This window comes from Podarcis tiliguerta, assembly GCF_965153285.1.
Source record: "Podarcis tiliguerta genome assembly, chromosome: 2".
Classification (NCBI taxonomy): domain Eukaryota; kingdom Metazoa; phylum Chordata; class Lepidosauria; order Squamata; family Lacertidae; genus Podarcis; species Podarcis tiliguerta.
In genome coordinates this window covers 107,990,441-108,010,193 of record NC_139535.1, presented here as the reverse complement: position 1 = coordinate 108,010,193, position 19,753 = coordinate 107,990,441, and the positions used below count along the sequence as shown (strand labels likewise).

The following is a 19,753-nucleotide window of genomic DNA, read 5'->3' as shown; positions in this document are numbered from 1 at the left end:
TGTGCACATGGCTGCCAGGGAATTTTGAGGGGGGCCGGCCCCTTCCTTGAAATCTTTTTTGGGGCCCTGCCAGATGGGACGCCTGCCTGCCAGTGGTGACCTTCGGGCAATCTTGTTACCCGTCACCAATGCTCCAAGGACATGTTGTTGTTTAGTCGTTTAGTCGTGTCCGACTCTTCGTGTTCCCCTAGACCAGAGCACACCAGGCACTCCTGTCTTCCAGTGCCTCCCGCAGTTTGGTCAAACTCATGTTGGTAGCTTTGAGAACACTGTCCAACCATCTCGTCCTCTGCCGTCCCCTTCTCCTTGGGCCCTCCATCTTTCCCAACATCAGGGTCTTTTCCAGGGAGTTTTCTCTTCTCATGAGGTGGCCAAAGTATTGGAGCCTCAGCTTCACGATCTGTCCTTCCAGTGAGCACTCAGGGCTGATTTCCTTCAGAATGGATAGGTTTGATCTTCTTGCAGTCCATGGGACTGCAAGAGTCTCCTCCAGCACCATAATTCAAAAGCATCAATTCTTCAGTGATCAGCCTTCTTTATGGTCCAGCTTTCACTTCCATGCATCACTACTGGGAAAACCACAGCTTTAGCTATATGGACCTTTGTTGGCAAGGTGATGTCTCTGCTTTATAAGATGCTGTCTAGGTTTGTCACTGCTTTCCTCCCAAGAAGCAGGCGTCTTTTAATTTCATGGCTGCTGTCACCATCTGCAGTGATCACGGAGCCCAAGAAAGTAAAATCTCTCACTGCCTCCATTTCTTCCCCTTCTATTTGCCAGGAGGTGATGGGACCAGTGGCCATGATCTTTGTTTTTTTGACGTTGAGCTTCAGACCATATTTTGCGCTCTCCTCTTTCACCCTCATTAAAAGGTTCTTTAATTCCTCCTCACTTTTATAAATAAGCCCAATAACAGCTACAGCAGTTCCAGTTGTTCCAGCTTTGCCGCCCTGTTTGGGGGGCTCAGCAGTATTCTGTCTAATAGCCTAACTCTGAATGGCAAGAAATGTCATTTCTTTGGCTTACCCCTGATCTCATGAGTGGCCATGTGAAGATAGTAAAGATTATCACAAGGGATTTTGGGAGGCGGTGGCAATTAGGGGGCCTACTAGTGTGTGCATTCACTCAGAGAGTACTGCAGTTATGTATTGACATAAAGACGCCTGTGTATTTATGTTCTCTGCCATAGCTTGCCCGATCCCACTTCTCCTTGCCTGGAGAAGACTGAAATAGGCTAGAGTGCTTAAAGCTAAGTGGCTAGGAGGGGCGGGCAGGGGGCTGTTCCTCTCTTACCTCAGCTCACCCCAGCCTGGAATGCTGGATCTGGCCCCAAAGCCACACTTGACAAACACGCCTCCTTCAAAACCAGGAATCTGCCCGGGCTGAGTGTGAGGGAAGGGATCTCTGCAAGCTGCTTGTGAGCAGGGGGCGGGGAGGAGACGGGGAAGGGAATGGGGCCTAGAGGCTGAATGCTGGTAGTGGCTTGGAGCTGAGGATTGTGGGTTGCATTCCTGGTTTCGCCACTGCCTTGCATCACTTGCGTGCAGTGCCCCTGCCGCCTCTCGGTTCCCACATCTGCAGAGCAGCAGCCTCCGCCACCACCGCCCTCCCCAAGCCTGAGATCTCATCGCTGCAACCACAGCATTCATCCTGCTCTTGAAACCCTGCAGCTGGAGTCCCCTGTGTGCTGGCTGGGAGGCGCCAGAACTTGGCTGTTCTTGGCGCCGGTCAAATTTCCTGGGCTTGTCCTTTCCTGGGCAGGAAATCCTGCTCAGGGCGAGCAGGAAGCATTGGTGGGGGGGGCGCAGTTTGGGGTTGGAGGGGGCAGCTGTGATGGACTCTGAAGGGTTCATTGTTGGGGGGAGGGGAAGGAGTATTGGACTCAGCCGCCTGTTTTGAGAAAGGCTGACCGGTTATTGGTGGCCGCGTTCACACCGGGTTTTTGCAATAGGTTGGAGATGTTTAAGCGCTGCAATCCTGTATACATTAAGCTGGGAGTCGCACTTTCTAAATAAGCGTTTTGTGTCTGTAAGGCAGCGACCCAGGGAGAATCTCCTGCTGAAGTCAGTGGAAATTACTTCTCAATAACCATGCCTGAGACTGGACTGCACCCTCACTTCACATAACAGTAGTTGGAAGGAATCCTCCTCTTTGGGAGGAGGGGTCAAGAGGTTCAAAACTTTTCTGGCCAGAGAGGAGTCAACCCCAGCATTGTTAAAGACAATTCTCAATAGCTCCGGGGCTTTCTTATTCTCGCCTTGGGGCATGCTGGGAGGATGGGCAACCCATTTAAGGGCACTTTTAATGTTCTGATTATTTTAAAGCAGATCGCTATAAAGGCAATTTGCATGTTTGCACTGGATATACATAAGAGCTACAATCTGAACTCTGTGTGTTCTAAATATCTGCGATCATATCATGTAACAGTGGGTTTTTTAATATCTGGTGAGGGATTTTAAAAAAACCACAGCAGCACCCCCATACTTCTACACCAAGGAAAGTCCAATTTTAAAACCTTGAGTTTTGTTAATTTGCATACATTGATTGCTTTGCATAATTAATTCTGCTTTGGCTGGCAACTGTCTTAGGTGTTCCACATCACTCCTTGTTCCTCCCTCGTAGCAGGCAGAAAAGCAGAATAAATTATGCAAGGTAATCATAATTAAGACGCTTGAATTTGGCATTTCCTGGTCTAGAAGTCTCCTTCTCCCTGTTGCCACCTATTTGCTGGGCACGGCTTGTGCTGTGTTGTCGCTGGTAGCCTGCCGCAAAGTCATCCATCACCACATCCATCACTTGGTCCATCTTCGGGGAGTGGGGGGCAAGTGGGCAAGGTAGCTCATCTGCCCCCCATGCCAGCAAAGGCAGAGGGATCAGGTTACGCTTCAGGTTACATACGCTTCAGGTTACAGACTCGGCTAACCCAGAAATAGTGCTTCAGGTTAAGAACTTTGCTTCAGGATGAGAACAGAAATCGTGCTCCGGCAGCGCACTGGCAGCAGGAGGCCCCATCAGCTAAAATGGTGCTTCAGGTTAAGAACAGTTTCAGGTTAAGAATGGACCTCCGGAACGAATTAAGGTAACACTGCAATGCTGAAAACCCAACATCGCCCAGCCCTGCTAGCCAGCAGCAAACCTGCCTGCCATGTAAAGTGACATTTGGCCCATAGTCAGGCCTCTGTCCAGGACCTGTTGCTTGCCTGACACTTTTCCTGCCCTGAACCACACCTTCAGCAGTTGCACAATAGGAATTCCAGTGATGGGGGAAAGCATCGCCTACAGAATGCATTAATGTTCTTCGGATTTCTAGAAGAGGGCAAGGCCTTACCCGGTAGAGACATGATTTCTAGGCCGGCTTTTGAGGCCTGTTTAGAAATGTAATGCTATCTCAGATTTCTCCCCAGGGGATCGCTCAGGCCTGCAGAAACCACTAGACGCTTGGAGCTTATAGGACTGCTCAGCAGGGAAGGAAGGAAGGATGTGGCATATTTTTGGATGTTGGTTATGAACAGCAACGGCATTAATTCCACCATGTTCCTTTGTGCCCCACAGATATGGCAAAATTGTCTCCACCAAGGCCATCCTGGACAAAACGACCAACAAATGCAAAGGCAAGTGCAGACTGGTGGGGCGGTGCGCTGCCAACTGGGTGAGGGGAGCGCAGCGTTGAGAAGGAAGGGGCGTATGGAGCTGGAATCGCAGCTGGGGGCAGATGGGGTTTGGCTTGCGGTTTTGGAGAGGGAGAGCTCAGAGGCCGGAGTGCTTCACCGCATCCTTTACCCGATTGCATTGAGCGGTTCTGGGACCGAGCCTTCTCCCCAAGAAGATACCTTTCCGTGCACAAGTCGTCTCAATCTCAAGGGGTGTGGGTTTGGCAGGGAGGGGGCTCATAAGGAAAGAGGGAAGGATGAGAATTCGATTCTGGAGCCAAGTTTCTGGGGGAAGATTGGTTCTGTCTGGGAGGTGGGGCTGGATTATCTGTGTGAGAGGGAGGTGCCATGGGGGGTGGGGTATGGAGTGGAATTCCTGACATGCCAGACATTGCTGAGGGATGGGATGGGGGGGCGGGAGGGAGCAGCATCCACTCAGAACAGAGGCTTGGAGAGGGGAAGGGGAATTGCTCTTCTGACAGCGAGAGGCGGGCTCTCCTTCCCTTGCTTTCCTGCCAATGTTTGCTAACTAGCCAGGTAACACAAGCTCAGCATTGCCCGCTCAGAATTCATCTGTGGCATGCGGGAGGGTGTGGCACTGCAAGGTAATGAAAAGTGTGCTCATGTGCGCATGGTAGGGGGAAGGTCAGGGAAAGGGGTCTACCCCCACCATAGACGTTGGGGGGTGCCTCTAGGCCATGCTACTTAGTAGAAAGCTGAGTGGTTCTCTGTTTGTCCACCTTCAAAGCAAGATACGCAAGGCCTGCCCTCTTATGTCCATCTCCTTAATTTCTGCAGGTTCCTTAATTTCTCCCATCTCCTTAATTTCTGCAGGCTATGGCTTTGTGGATTTTGACAGCCCCACAGCGGCCCAGAAGGCAGTGACTGCACTCAAAGCCAGTGGGGTTCAGGCCCAGATGGCCAAGGTAAGACTTGTGCCCCAGCACCTATGGGGGAAGATGCCAGTCCTTCCATCTCCAGGATTGAGAGGGAAGACAGGAGGGCAGCCTCTGGGCTGCAGTTCAAATCCCAGGCCAGCTCCCTACATAATGCAGGAAACATGCGCAATACAAGCATGTCTTTTTAAACATCTGTGTACATGTGTTTGGGAACTGTGATTGAGGCAGGCTTCCCAGCTTCCATATATCTATGGGGTTTTCAAATGAATCTTTCACACTGTGTAGCGTCGTAATACTTGCATGCATGCATGCAACAGACATAGCTGTCTTAGAATCATAGAATTATAGAGTCAGAGTTGGAAGAGACCACAAGGGCCATCGAGTCCAACCCCCTGCCAAGCAGGAAACACCATCAGAGCATTCCTGACATATGGTTGTCAAGCCTCTGCTTAAAGACCTCCAAAGAAGGAGACTCCACCACACTCCTTGGCAGCAAATTCCACTGTCGAACAGCTCTTACTGTCAGGAAGTTCTTCCTAAGGTTTAGGTGGAATCTTCTTTCTTGTAGTTTGGATCCATTGCTCCGTGTCCGCTTCTCCGTGTCCGCTTCTCTTGTCTGCTGCCTGAGGGCTCAGCCACACTTCTGCTTCTCCCGGGCCTAGAAAGCATGGGTCCAAGTGGTTTTCCACTTGTCCCACATTTTCTAGGCACAGGTCCAGGCTGTTTTGCAACTTTCCCCTGGAAAACATGCTCTTTGCAGCTGAATCGGAACAAACCTGCATTATTCCTACATTGCAGCGGGGTTGGACTAGATGGCCTTTGGGTTACCTTCCAACTCTACAATTCTATGAAATAGCAACCTGACTGCTGTTTATAGTGGTAAAGAGTGGGTTTTCCCGGAGAAAGTAGCAGGCCAAACGGAGCTTCGGGCGAGCGCTAACTCTCTGTATGAAATCATGGGTCCCCTCTGATACGCATAAATCCTAAGCCTTAAGCTGCCCTGTAATATCCCAGTACAGTGGTACCTCAGGTTACAAATGCTTCAGGTTACAAACACTTCAGGTTGCAGACTCCGTTAACCCGGAAGTAGTACCTCGGGTTAAGAACTTTACTTCAAGATGAGAACAGAAATTGCATGGCGGTTGCACGGCAGCAGTGGGAGGCCCCCTTAGCTAAAGTGGTACCTCAGGTTAAGTTAAGAACAGTTTTAGGTTAAGAACGGACCTCCAGAATGAATTAAGTCCATAACCAGAGGTACCACTGTAGTGTGTTTCTCGACAGGGCTCTCCAGGGCGCAGACTGTGATCACGGACCATATTCTGTGCTTTGCCTCCTTCTTAGGCGTTGAGAGTCTTTGTGATATGACTGAGGTTGGGAAACGGCCAGTCTCGTGAACTGAGGCAGGCTGTGAATTTGGGAAGGGAAGGGGCGGCCTGAAAGGAACGAGTCCCCAGGGACGGGATGGACGATTGCTAGGCAACAGCCTGACTTTCTTGTTTCCATAGCAACAGGAGCAGGATCCCACCAACCTCTACCTGTCAAACCTGCCTCTGGGCATGGACGAGGCTGAATTGGAGTCGATGCTGAAGCCCTTTGGACAAGTCATCTCCACGCGCATCCTTCGCGACGCCAGCGGTACCAGCCGGGGGGTCGGCTTTGCCAGGTCAGGAGGGCGGGCTTTCTCTGTCTACAGGCAGACTTCCTTGTGCTCCAGCCCTGGCTGGGGTCTGGCTTCTTAACTCCTGTGATCTCGCCTCACACAATGGTGGCAGCTTACGCCAGTATGCTCCCTGAGGCAGGCATGTCTGTGCACCTTCCCATGCAGACATGTGCTCACTTGTCTCTGTCGCTGCGCCGCTCTGCTTTCACAGAGACCCAGAAATCGCTGGCCACACAGAGGCTAGCAAGCCCACACCTGGCCGAGTCTTGACCTAGACGCCTTTGTCCAAGCGTTTGTTTCCACAAGGGCTTTTGCACAGGGACTTGCTAGGACAAACCCTCCCTTATGTATGGAAGGTTTGCAGATATGCTGAACAAACACACGCTCCCTCACCTGGGGGAATGTTTGCATTTCCACTTATACGATGGATGCCCTATTCCTAGGGCCTAGTGTGGATGGTTATTATTATTACTATTAAATCAAATAATTTACCGTCCTGTACCCACGGGTCTCAGGGCAGTTCACAACATGAAGACGCAATATAAAAACACAAAATACATAATAAAAATAAAAAGAGCAACCCAATAACGCCCCCCCCCCTCCCCAACACATTTTAAAAGGGCATCTGATCTTAATCAGCCAAAGGCCGACTGGTTAAAGGGGAACGTTTTTGCCTCGCACCTAAAGTGTATAATGAAGGTGCCAGCAGAACCTCCCCGGGGAGAGCATCCCACAAACAGGGAGCCACTGCAGAGAAAGCCCTGTTCTTGTGTTGCCACCCTTTGGACGTCTCGAGGAGGAGGCACACAAAGAAGGGCCTCAGAAGATGATCTCAGGGTCTGGGTAGGTTCATATGGAAAGAGGTGGTCCTTGAGGTATTGCAGTCCTGAGCCGTTTAAGGGTGTATAGGTCAAAACCAGCACTTTGAATTGGGCTCAGAAACTAATTGGTAGCCAGTGCAGTCGGACCAGGATTGGTGTAATATGCTCAAACCGTCTTGCCCCGGAGAGCAAGCTGGCCGCTGAATTCTGCACTAGCTGAAACCGTCTTCAAAGGCAGCCCTACGTATAACGCATTGCAGTAATCTAACCTTGAGCTTACATAGGTTTCTCTGTTTCTTGCTCACTCGGACCACAAGGTTGTCCAAGGCTGCAGTTTTCCTTCTGAGCTGATCTAGGCATCATGTTCAACAAGGGGATCCACATCCCTGTGTCTGTTTTCCCACATACCTGCAGCGGCCATATTGTTTAGTGCCGGAGTGGGAAAACTAGAGGTTGCTGGATTCCAGCTTCCATTATCTCTCCAACCATTGGGCATGCCATGGGCTGAGGTTGATGGGAGTTGGGGCCTAGCAACATCTATGGGGCAACAGGTCCCCTTCCCTGGTTTATTGCAACACGCTGCGTGACTCACAATACAGTGGTACCTCGGTTTTAGAACTGCCCTGTTTACGAACTACAGTAGTACCTCAGGTTGCATATGCTTCAGGTTACAGATGCTTCAGGTTACAGACGTTTCAGGTTACAGACTCCGCTAACCCAGAAATAGTGCTTCAGGTTAAGAACTTTGCTTCAGGATGAGAACAGAAATTGTGCGGCCGCAGCACAGCAGGAGGCCCCATTAGCTAAAGTGGTGCTTCAGGTTAAGAACAGTTTCAGGTTAAGAAGGGACCTCCGGAACAAATTAAGTACTTAACCCGAGGTACCACTGTATTCAGTTTACGAACTCCGCAAAACCGGAAGTAGCGTCCCGGTTTGCGAACTTTACCTCGGTCTAAGAACGGAATCCGAACGGTGGAAGGGCACCGTTGGCAGGAGGGCTCATTAGGGAAAGCACGCCTCAGTTTAAGAATGGTTTCGGTTTAAGAACGGACTTCCAGAACGTAAACCAAGTAACACTGTATTGAACGTAAACACTGTATTGAGTTTTTCCATCAATCCCCTTTCTGCAAATGCCAAACGCACTGCAAGGTATTTGCCAGGCTGTAGAAGTACTTATGGGCAGACAAACCCTGGTGGTCTTCATCTGCTCAGACACATCTGGGTGGACACAGCAATCTCAGTTCCCACATTCCCTGCTTCCTCTACCAGCTGGGACAGCTTCTCCTGCTCTGTCCTACAATGCCCCCTGCTGCCAGGTTTCCATTTTACACCAGATGGGCCCTGGCTCCTCCTCCTCCAACCAGCACCACCTTGCAGCTTTCTCTCACCATCAACATATCCAAGGGGGGCACTTTGGATTGCACCATTCCCTAAATTAGAATTAGGAATTGTACCTTAACAATGGCTACTTTATTTTCTAGCCTGCTGGTGGCACCAGACGTCATTGTTCCTGATGGGATAGGAGAGAAATTCGGATAGTTTTACACCTAATTCCAAGTTGGCATCCTCCTCCAGTTTGTCCTAGCCAAATATTCTCCTGCGCCCCCTTGTGGCAGGGAATGAGGAACTGCAAGTCCAGTAGCTCTTAAAAGCTAGAAGGGAATAATAATGTGTGCCGTTGTTTTAGCATAGCAGTGTATAGACACACGCCAACTTTGCAGCAGCTCATTGCAGCCCTGGATTTGATGCATCTGATTGCCCAGAGATGAAAGCGATTCTAGACAGGTCCTCAGTCAACAGGGAGAAATGTAAAGTATTGCACTTGGGCAAAAAAAATGAGAGGCACAAATACAAGATGGGTGACACCTGGCTTGAGAGCAGTACATGTGAAAAGGATCTAGGAGTCTTAGTTGACCACAAACTTGATATGAGCCAACAGTGTGACGCGGCAGCTAAAAAAGCCAATGCAATGCTGGGCTGCATCAATAGGAGTATAGCATCTAGATCAAGGGAAGTAATAGTGCCACTGTATTCTGCTCTGGTCAGACCTCACCTGGAGTACTGTGTCCAGTTCTGGGCACCACAGTTCAAGAAGGACACTGACAAACTGGAACGTGTCCAGAGGAGGGCAACCAAAATGGTCAAAGGCCTGGAAACGATGCCTTATGAGGAACGGCTAAGGGAGCTGGGCATGTTTAGCCTGGAGAAGAGGAGGTTAAGGGGTGATATGACAGTAAGAGCTGTTTGACAGTGGAATTTGCTGCCAAGGAGTGTGGTGGAGTCTCCTTCTTTGGAGGTCTTTAAGCAGAGGCTTGACAACCATATGTCAGGAGTGCTCTGATGGTGTTTCCTGCTTGGCAGGGGGTTGGACTCGATGGCCCTTGTGGTCTCTTCCAACTCTATGATTCTATGATTCTAACAAAATGGAATGAATCGCAGTAATTTGGGCTTTCCAGGCCTGTTTCAATCTTAAGTCTTGAGCTCTTGGATTCAGTTTTAAAGAAATGTTCATTGGGAATGTACCACCTAAATAACTTTCCCAAGTGGAATCTGCAAGCAGGGTCCTTAAGAATCCTGTCTGTGGGTTAGATTCTGGTAAAGTCACATAGAAAGCTGATTCCTGTCTTAACTTTTATTTACATATGTGCTCACTGAATCACTTTTAACATGTGAATCCTTGAGCAGAAAGGAGTTAGAAACTGGTTATACGATAGAAGTGTTCTACTTAGGATTGCTCGCTCACCCCGGGCTGTTTTCCTGACAAGCAGAAATCCAGCAACTAGAGATTTTCCATCTCTCTTGGGGGAAACCATTACTGGTTTGAATTCCTCTCTCACACACAACCATCACAGGCACAGAAGCCCTAATGGGAGAAGGTGGGTGACAGCTTTTAACATCAGAATGTTCTTCCTGAAGTTTAGTCGGAATCTCTTATCTAGTAACCTGAAGCCGTTGGTTCCAGCCCTTCCCACTGGAACAGGAGAAGAAAACAAGCTTGCTCCACCTTCCATGTGACAGCCCTTGAGATATTTAAAAATGATTATCCTATCTTTTCTCAGTCTCCTTTTTACCAGGCTTAACATACCCAAGTCCATCAACTCCAGATCCTTGATCATCCCGGCCACCCTACTTTGCAAACGTTCCAGCTTGCCAATATCTTTCTTAATTTGTGACACCCAGAACTGGACACAATACTGCAGGTGTGGTCTGACCAAGGCAGAATAGAGCAGTACTATTACTTCTCTAGATCTGGACACTAGACTAACAGCCTTAGCTCCCCCCACCCTTTTTATGCCACTGTTGCCTCACATCTGTAGGAATCTCAGCGTGACCAGGAGCAGGCGGGCTATAACTTTGCAATAAGTGTGGCTCCTCCACTTACACTGACACCCTCCCCAGCCCAGCATCACCAATGGTTTATTTTCTCTTCTCCCCCAGGATGGAGTCTACAGAAAAGTGTGAAGCTATCATCACGCACTTCAATGGCAAATATATCAAAACCCCTCCAGGGGTCCCAGGTGAGAAGCACAATTGGCTATGAGGGTTGAGTGGTGGTTGGGAGCCTGGCAGCTAAGACTGTCTCAGGAGGATGTGTGGACTGCTCTTGTGAGGAACAGCAAGGAAGGATTCTGAGCCATTTTCTGCATGTCACAGAGTCAAGTGATAAAGCTTTTCCTTTTTTAAAAAATAATAATATTTATTAGAGGTTTAATAGTTACAGAAAAAAGAAGAAAGAAACAATAAAAAGTTTAACAGAACAAAACAATACCTTACAATACATCAAAAATAAAAATAAAAACAAAAAACAATACAGCAAAACAACAAGAAAAACAAAAACATTTAAAAACACATCCAATATTTCCGTATCTTTACCTTTCATTTACTTGTTTCATCGACCTCCTCACACCTCCCTTTTTTGTATTCTAGTTCAATTAGCTATTTCAGCAAATCCTTTCCATCTTTCTCAATTTTTTGTTCTATAATTTATCTTAACACAATCTAACCTTAAATTTTCCACTTTGGCCCATTAACAATCAGTTTTTGCTTAATTCTTTATAACATTTCTGCTAAAACCATATAACTTCATTCCAGCATTCTTCTAACATTCATTAATTTTGCAATATTTCTGTAAATATACTTTGAATTTTTTCCAATCATCTTCCACCGACTCTTCTCCCTGGTCTCAGATTCTGCCAGTCATTTCCGCCAATTCCATGTAGTCCATCAGCTTCATCTGCCATTCTTCCGCGATAAAGCTTTTCCAATGCTGTATTGTTTTGAATAGCATGGAATGGAATAGAATAGAATAGAATTTATTATTTATATCCCGCCCATCTGGCTGGGTTTCCCCAGCCACTCTGGGCGGCTTCCAACAGAGTATTAAAATACAGTGGTCTGTAAAACATTAAAAGATTCCCTAAAGACGGCTGCCTTCAGATGTCTTCTAAAAGTCTGGTAGTTGTTCTTCTCTTTGACATCTGGTGGGAGGGCGTTCCACAGGGCGGGTGCCACTACTGAGAAGGCCCTCTGCCTGGTTCCCTGTAACTTGGCTTCTCATAGCAAGGGAACCGCCAGAAGGCCCTCGGCGCTAGACCTCAGTGTCTGGGCAGAACGATGTGGGTGGAGACGCTCCTTCAGGTATAGAGGACCGAGGCCATTTAGGGCTTTAAAGGTCAGCACCAACACTTTGAATTGTGCTCGGAAATGTACTGGGAGCCAATGTAGGTTTTTCAAGAGACCTACATTGCAGTGCAGTTGGGAAACTGCATGTCGTGATTCCCCCTCACAAAATGCTCCTTTCCCCTTGCAGCACCTCCAGATCCATTGCTTTGCAAATTTGCTGATGGCGGCCAGAAGAAGCGCCAGAATCAGGGCAAATACGTGCAGAACGGGCGAGCCTGGCCACGGGAGAATGACACGGTAAGGGAGGGGGCAGCAGGGAATGGGGGGAGGCTGTAACAGTTGGAGACCAGTCCGTTAGCCACATGCGGCAGTCAGCCCAGAGCTCAACAACCATCTCGTATGAACATTTTGCTGCATGTGTGAAACTGCAAAAACAGAGTGATTGTCGCACTCCTGGCTGGCTATTTTGTGTGGCTGGTGGACGGCCTTTGGTTTAGTGGGCTGGCCATAGGTTTTGCAGGTTTGGGGATTAGACATTCTCTTTAGGACAGGGGTGAGGGACCTACAGTGCACAGGCCGAACAAAGCCTGCCAGCGCTCCCCATATTTTGGAAGCCACGCCCACCTGCCCTACACCTGAGATAATACACGACGTTAGCTGTGGGGCAGGTAAGAGTGGAACTTCAATTCAGAGCTTAAAGTGAGCTCATTTTGTTCCTTTGATGGGGCAAAGTGCGCTCCCACCTCCATCTGTCAATGATGAGAGTGTGCTTTGATCAAGGAAGGTAAAGCTGTTTCCATTCAGTGGAAACCGCTCCTCCTTCCCAGTACTTTGAATGTCCAGAAACCAAACAGGCAGTGCTGGGTTGTATGAAAGCCCTTCACGAGCTCTTTAAGCCTTCAATTTTTGGAGGTTTAAGGAGTATCACTGCACTGCTTACAAAGGGCTTTCCAACAGCCCTGTGCTGTGCTTTCAAGTCCCAACAATTGGGGCTTCAAAGTGCAGGATTGGTGAACATTACTATGATGCCAGGTAATTGGCAGGGGGACACCCACCTGCCCAATTTGGCCTGCCATGGGTTGGGGAGATTAGGATCTGGCACACTGGACAGAAAAGTTTTCCCGCCCCTGCTTTTAGGGTCCTGGCTGGTTGCAGGAGGCTACTTGAGGTGGCATCATCAGGGGTTCCACTAAGCAGGGCGAGGCTTGAAACCTGCCCCTAGGAAGGCACAGAAGCAGTTGCTGATTGGTTGAGCTGGGATCTTAGTGGGTCAGGAGAATGGGAGGAGCCACGTATGAACTGTCTACTATTTCCATGCAGGGTGGGATGACCTTGACCTATGACCCCACAACGGCGCTACAAAATGGGTATGTCTTCTGCTTTCCCTGTTTCTTCACGTTGTAACCAAGAAATAGTTTGGTAGGCGATCGGGCCATAGCCTTCAAGGAGACCTGGCAGAATAAGATCTGCATATGTGTGAGCTTATGGGAAGGGCTGTACATTCAGCCTCCTCTGAAGCTGTATGAAGCAATTCAACGATTTCTCCCCATACCCTCTGCAGGTTCTACACAACACCCTACAGCCTGGCCCCTAACAGGATGATTGCCCAGACTGCGCTCTCTCCTTATCTCCCGTCACCTGTTTCTTCCTACCAGGTACTTCTCTCTTACTCTTACCCCCAGCTTTGTATGTAATCAGCACAGTCCTTGATTTAAACATCTGCTGTCATAGATCTGTTTTGGGCCTACGAGTGTGAGCTGCAAATCTGGAAGCCTTTGCTTCAAATCTCACCTCAGCCACTTATCTCACAGCCCTTTCCCTATCAGTGATATGAGGATAATAAGACTGGCCGGCTTTTAAGAGCTTTTTCAAGAATTACTAAGTGAAATGTGTTACTGATAACTATCTACTTCTATTACTCTCTGTAGGTTCACAGCCCGTCATGGATGCACCATCAGTCATACCTCATGCCGCCCACGGTGAGACCCCTTCCTCCCATAATATCCACCTGGAGTTCTTGTCTAAGGGCATTTTATTTGGAACATAAACTTACTTGGATGCAGAATGCAGAGCAGAAGAGCCAGTTTAAAATCAAACGTTCGTGAAGTTTGTATTTTGCAAATGCAGGAGATGCAAAAAGTCATCTAATCATCGCATGAGAGAGCAACCTAAAGCTTGAGGCCCTTGTCCAGTTCTGGTCCAGGATATTAGACGACACCCTCTTTCCCCAAGGCTGGCTAGGTATCCTCTGCACCCAGAAAGCTGAGGGGACCACGATGAATGTAGAGAAAACTTCACCCTTGGCTTGCAGCCAGCATATGCCACCTAATTATTTTACATCACAGAGGCTTCTTCTGACTTCACTTTCTTTGTCATCATCATCATCATCATCATAATAAAATTTATACCCCGCCCATCTAGCTGGGTTTCCCCAGCCACTCTGGGCAGCTCCCAACAGAATATTAAAAACACAATAAAACAGCAAACATTCAAAACTTCCCTAAACAGGGCTGCCTTCAGACGTCTTTTAAAAGTCAGACAATTGTTTATTTCCTTGACATCTGATGGGAGGGCGTTCCACAGGGCGGGCGCCACTACCAAGAAGGCCCTCTGCCTGGTTCCCTGTAACCTCTCTTCTCGCAGTGAGGGAACTGCCAGAAGGCCCTTGGAGTTGTACCTCAGTGTCCGGGCTGAATGATTGGGTAGAGATGCTCCTTCAGGTATACTGGACCGAGGCCGTTTAGGGCTTTCAAGGTCAGCACCAACACTTTGAATTGTGCTCAGAAACGTACTGGGAGCCAATGTAGGTCTTTCAAGACCGGTGTTATGTGGTCTCGGCACCTGCTCCCAGTCACCAGTCTAGCTGTCGCACTCTGGGTTAATTGTAGTTTCCGGGCCACCTTCAAAGGTAGACCCACATAGAGCCCCACCTTTAACTGCTGCCAGGGTCTCCTCTGCCATGAGGCTCTTTATGGACACTTCCCTCTCTCCATTACCTTATTCCCACAATTTTTTCCTTTAACCTCTCCCTCTCTCTTGTTATTGCTAAGCAGGGCACAGTGCTGACACCTACCATGGACCATGCGATTTCCATCCAGCCCACTTCCATGATGGGGCCCCTAACTCAGCAGCTGGGCCACCTGTCCCTCAGCAGTGCTGGCACGGTAAGTGTCTTCTTCCTCCTCTACCCTTCCCCCTTCTCGGAGAGGCTTTTGCCCTCATCTCCTGTGCCTTTTTGACGTCTCCTCTCCCTCCGTCCCACCAGTACATGCCAGCAGCAGCAGCTATGCAAGGAGCCTACATCCCCCAGTACACACCTGTGCCTTCCTCTAGTGTCGCAGTTGAGGTAAGAGGCCCTTTTGTTACTTCTGCCTAAGTTGGGGGTGCATGCCAGGCACCAATCTATCACACACACAAACACACACACATCACAGCTGGGGGCTGTTTTATTATTACAGATCGTTATTATAAACATTATTTCTAGACCGTTCTTCATCTGACAATCGCAGGGCAGAATCCTACACCAAATACTACTGTATTTTTCGCTCTATAAGACGCACCAGACCTCAAGACGCACCTAGTTTTTGGAGGAGGAAAACAAGAAAAAAATATTCTGAATCTCAGAAGCCAGAACAGCAAGAGGGATCGCTGCGCAGTGAAAGCAGCAATCTCTTTTGCTGTTCTGGCTTTTGGGATAGCTGCGCAGCCTGCATTCGCTCCATAAGATGCACACACATTTCCCCTTACTTTTTAGGAGGGAAAAAGTGAGTCTTACAGGGCAAAAAATATGATATACTGCAAAATACATAGTACAGTCGGACCTTGGATCTTGAACGCCTTGGCTTCCGAACAAAATTGGGTCCCGAATTATCAAAACCTGGAAGTGATTGTTCCGGTTCGTGAACGTTCTTTGGAACCCAAACATCTGACGGGGCTTCCGCGGCTTCCAATTGGCTGCAGGAGCTTCCTGCAGCCAATCAGAAGCCGCGCTTTGGTTTCTGAACATTTTGGAAGTCTAACGGACTTCTGGAACGGATTCCATTCGACTTCCAAGGTACGGCTGTACAAAGTATTCCACAGCAGGCACCATCACAGCCAATTCTGAATATTTTGGAAAAAGCTGAATGCTAGGTCACTTTCTTCCAGAAACCAGGATGGGGGAGAAAAAAGTGCTTTCAAAAGATGACTAAAGGCAGTACTGGCCAGTCATCTCTCTAATGGGCAGGAGTTCTGTAATTGCTGTGATGGCTTTGTTCTGGGTGCCTATAACAGACATGGCCAGCAGGGCCTCCCCACTCATTTTAAAGCCCAGGTCAGATGTACTGGGAGAGGCTGTCTGCCATGTACAGTCATACCTCGGGTTAAAGACGCTTCGGGTTAAATCTTTTCAAGTTGTGTCCCGCAGCGACCCGGAAGTAATGGAACGGGTTACTTCCGGGTTTTGCCACTCGTGCATGCGCAGATGCTCAAAATGGCGTCATGCGCAGAAGTGGCGAATTGCGACCCGCGCACACGCAGACGCGGGTTGTGTTCTGCTCAGGTTGGGAACGGGGCTCTGGAACGGATCCCGTTCTCAACCAGAGGTACCACTCTATTTGGGTCCTAGGCCGTTTGCATCTTTAGAGACAACTAAAGTCAAAACTTTAAATCAGTCCCAGGAACCAGGGCCACTCCTGAAAGATTCCACTTTGGGACATCATACAGCAGGCCTGGCAAACCTTTGGCCCTGCCAGGACTCGTAATTTGCCCCACAAAGTTACTACCCCCCCCCCCATCCAGGCACACACCTGTCACTCACCTGAAATCAGATGAAGCTGAAGCTGCAAAGGAACAATTGAGAGCCTTAGAGTGTGTTCCTGATTCTGCCTTCACAAGGGTGGCTGGCATAAGCCACCATTATACGTGGGGCAAGCTTTGTTCCTGGGGTTGGATCCACGCAGGAACCCACTAGCATTCATTGCCAAATTTAAAGGCTGCTGAGTGCAAGACATGTTTGCAAAGGAACAGGTGGGAGCGCAGGCTCCTGGTTGCCCCTTTACCAGTGCTGCTTGTGTTTAGCCCTAAACGGCCTCGGTCCAGTATACCTGAAGGAGCGTCTCCATCCCCATCATTCTGCCCGGATACTGAGATCCTGTGCTGAGGGCCTTCTGGCGGTTCCCCGACTGCGAGAAGCCAAGTTACAGGGAACCAGGCAGAGGGCCTTCTCGGTAGTGGCACCCGCCCTGTGGAACGTCCTCCCACCAGATGTCAAAGAGAACAACAACTACCAGACTTTTAGAAGACATCTGAAGGCAGCCCTGTTTAGGGAAGCTGTTAATGTTTAATAGCTTATTGTATTTTAATATTCTGTTGGAAGCCGCCCAGGGTGGCTGAGGAAACCCAGCCAGATGGGCGTGGTATAAATTATTATTATTATTATTATTATTATTATTATTAGCGGCACCAAATACGAGACGTGCTGCTTTGACATGGGTTTGGGTCCACCTGGTGTTGTGTGAGGTCATGTGATTGGCAGCCCTGCCGATTCATGAACGGTTGGCCACAGTTGCATGCAGCCCACCAACCAAAAAGGGGTTCCCCCGCCCCTGCCGTAAAGTAACAGAGCTGCAGCATGCGATGCTAGTTTCTGCTCCTGGGTTGCTTAGAACACAGTGCAGTAATCCAATCCTGAGATTATCAGAGCGTGGATTATAGTGGCCAGGCTATCTTGGCTATTTTGGCCTAAGAACAGCTGTCGGGATGAGACACCTGTTTGTGCAGAGATTCTTTATCTTGCAACAATAAGCTTTTTTCACATTTGTGTGTTTAAAACAGGCAAGTGGGTGGGTGGGAGGGAGGAATCCAGTGTGTATACACACCCAGGGCTTTCCCCCCCAGCCAGAACTTGCAGGAACTCAGTTCCGGCCCCTGTCAGGTAGATGCCGTTGCCATTCTAAGAGAACAAGGGAGAAGTTCATTGCGAGCTCCGGAACCCCTTTTCTATAAAAGTAACACATTTAAGGCACATTTAAGCACCTCCTTCTGAAACAATCTTAGCTACCATTTCAGCACCCTTAACAAAATGCAGTTCCCTGGACTGTGTGTGTGTGTGCGTGCGTGTTTAATTATGGTGTGTACACAGCCCAGGCCTAGACCCCAACCACCGTGTTTGAAGGCAATGCTTGCACGCATGAGAAATATGCCTAGTTCCTGATCCCACTGTCAAAATGATCTGGCCTGTTTGGACCTTTGTGAAACCATCTTCCTCCCCACTACTGCCCTCTGGCTTTAGGAGATATAAAGTACAGTGGTACCTCGGGATGCAAACGGGATCCGTTCTGGAGCCCCATTCGCATCCTGAACAGAACGTAAGACGCGTCTGCGCATGCGCGTGACGTCATTTTGACCGTCTGCGCATGCGCGAGCAGTGAAACCCGTGCTCCGTTACTTCCGGGTCGCCGTGGAGTGCAACCTGAAAATACTTATCCTGAGGCATATTTATCCCGCGGTAAGACTGTATCGTTCTACTGAACCATTTTAAGTTGGGATAGGACTTTGGTTTCCAACTAATGTTTAACAAGGATCATCTTTGTAGGGGCAGCAAGATCCCCTGGCCTGCTGACGCATTGCCATGCGAGTGGAGGCCTGGCCAAAGAGCCCTTTAACCCTCTCTTGCCAAGCAGCAGAGGCGGTGTCAACCTTTCTCTGCTTACAGGCCTTAGCTTCAAACTCCTGTGTGTGTGTGTGCCTCGAGGAGGAAAATTAGAGAGAGCCGCCGAAAAACACAATAAGGGAAGTAAGGGGATGGTGTGGAGAGCAAGGCTACACTAGGAGATTGTCACAAGCTGTTTGGACACAATGGTGAGAGCCACCAGCTGGGGAACCCCCAAGGGAAGAAGGCTCAGAGCCCGGGGACTGGTGGTGGGACAACAATGAGTTATCAGAAGGACAAGACTGGGAGAAGGAGGTGTTGGCAACTGAAGAGGTAACAGGGCTCAATGAGCAGGGAGAGTCTGTGGCCAAGAAAAGTCCAGAATCAGGCAGAAGCTGAAGCAGGAGGGGAGCCAAGAGGCAAAGATGAGACAGGCTAGTGAAGAGTCCTGGGGTCTCCAGCTTTTGCTGCAATGAGCTCCTCTTTCCGCTGGTCTCCCAGAACCAGGAGAGGCATGAAAAGGGCAGAGGAGAAGTTCACTTTGTGCAGGCACAGTCTCAGATTGCTTGGGGGAAACTCTGGAGAGGAGGGGACTTAGGCAGCTGGGGGGAGGTGGGGACCTTCAGTCTCCCCAGCTGCTTCATTGGGGGCAAGACCTACCAGAGATGAGTCGCTGCGCACATTAGGCCTGACACACCCGTGCAGATCCAACTCAGCCTTGCTTAACTTGGTGGACCTGATAGGTTCGGGAGGAAACATGTTGTTGTTGTTAGTCGTTTAGTCGTGTCCGACTCTTCGTGTCCCCCTGGACCAGAGCACGCCAGGCACTCCTGTCTTCCATTGCCTCCCCCAGTTTGGTCAAACTCATGTTGGTAGCTTTGAGAACACTATCCAACCATCTCATCCTCTGTCATCCCCTTCTCCTTGTGCCCTTCATCTTTTCCAACATCAGGGTGTTTTCCAGGGAGTCTTCTCTTCTCATGAGGTGGCCAAAGTATTGGAGCCTCAGCTTCAGGATCTGTCCTTCCAGTGAGCACTCAGGGCTGATTTCCTTCAGAATGGATCAGTTTGATCTTCTTGCAGTCCATAGGACTCTCAAGAGTCTCCTCCAGCACCATAATTCAAAAGCATCAATTCTTTGGCGATCAGCCTTCTTTATGGTCCAGCTCTCACTTCCATACATCACTACTGGGAAAACCATAGCTTTTACTATCGAACCTTTGTTGGCAAGGTGATGTCTCTGCTTTTTAAGATGCTGTCTAAGATGCTGTGCTTTGTCACAGGAGAACAGTGGCCAGCAGAGCCATGTGACAGTGGAGTCCCCATCGGATCATGCTGCCTACTCGTACCAGTACAACAAGTAACAACAGGTAAGGTGGAAGTGGGGAGGCATTGTGTGGGGCGTGGAAGGACAGCTCCATCTCTCCCAGAGGGCAAAAGCAACATCCGCCTGAGGCTTGGTTATCAGCCA

At 49.1% G+C, this 19,753-nt stretch overlaps 1 protein-coding gene across 3 annotated transcripts in view; it reads left to right on the top strand.

Moving 5' to 3' along the window:
• Window positions 1–19,753, top strand: part of RBMS2 (RNA binding motif single stranded interacting protein 2) — an 87,252-nt gene that overhangs the window by 65,783 nt on the left and 1,716 nt on the right. For all 3 annotated transcript variants that reach the window (XM_083427802.1, XM_083427801.1, XM_083427800.1), the window contains 11 exons: window positions 3,551–3,609; window positions 4,483–4,574; window positions 6,053–6,210; window positions 10,467–10,546; window positions 11,839–11,948; window positions 12,972–13,018; window positions 13,213–13,306; window positions 13,580–13,630; window positions 14,705–14,815; window positions 14,917–14,997; window positions 19,566–19,652. In XM_083427802.1, the coding sequence (XP_083283928.1) occupies window positions 3,551–3,609; window positions 4,483–4,574; window positions 6,053–6,210; window positions 10,467–10,546; window positions 11,839–11,948; window positions 12,972–13,018; window positions 13,213–13,306; window positions 13,580–13,630; window positions 14,705–14,815; window positions 14,917–14,997; window positions 19,566–19,646 (964 nt within the window). In that variant the 3' untranslated portion in view covers window positions 19,647–19,652. The remainder of the gene's footprint in view (window positions 1–3,550; window positions 3,610–4,482; window positions 4,575–6,052; window positions 6,211–10,466; window positions 10,547–11,838; window positions 11,949–12,971; window positions 13,019–13,212; window positions 13,307–13,579; window positions 13,631–14,704; window positions 14,816–14,916; window positions 14,998–19,565; window positions 19,653–19,753) is intronic.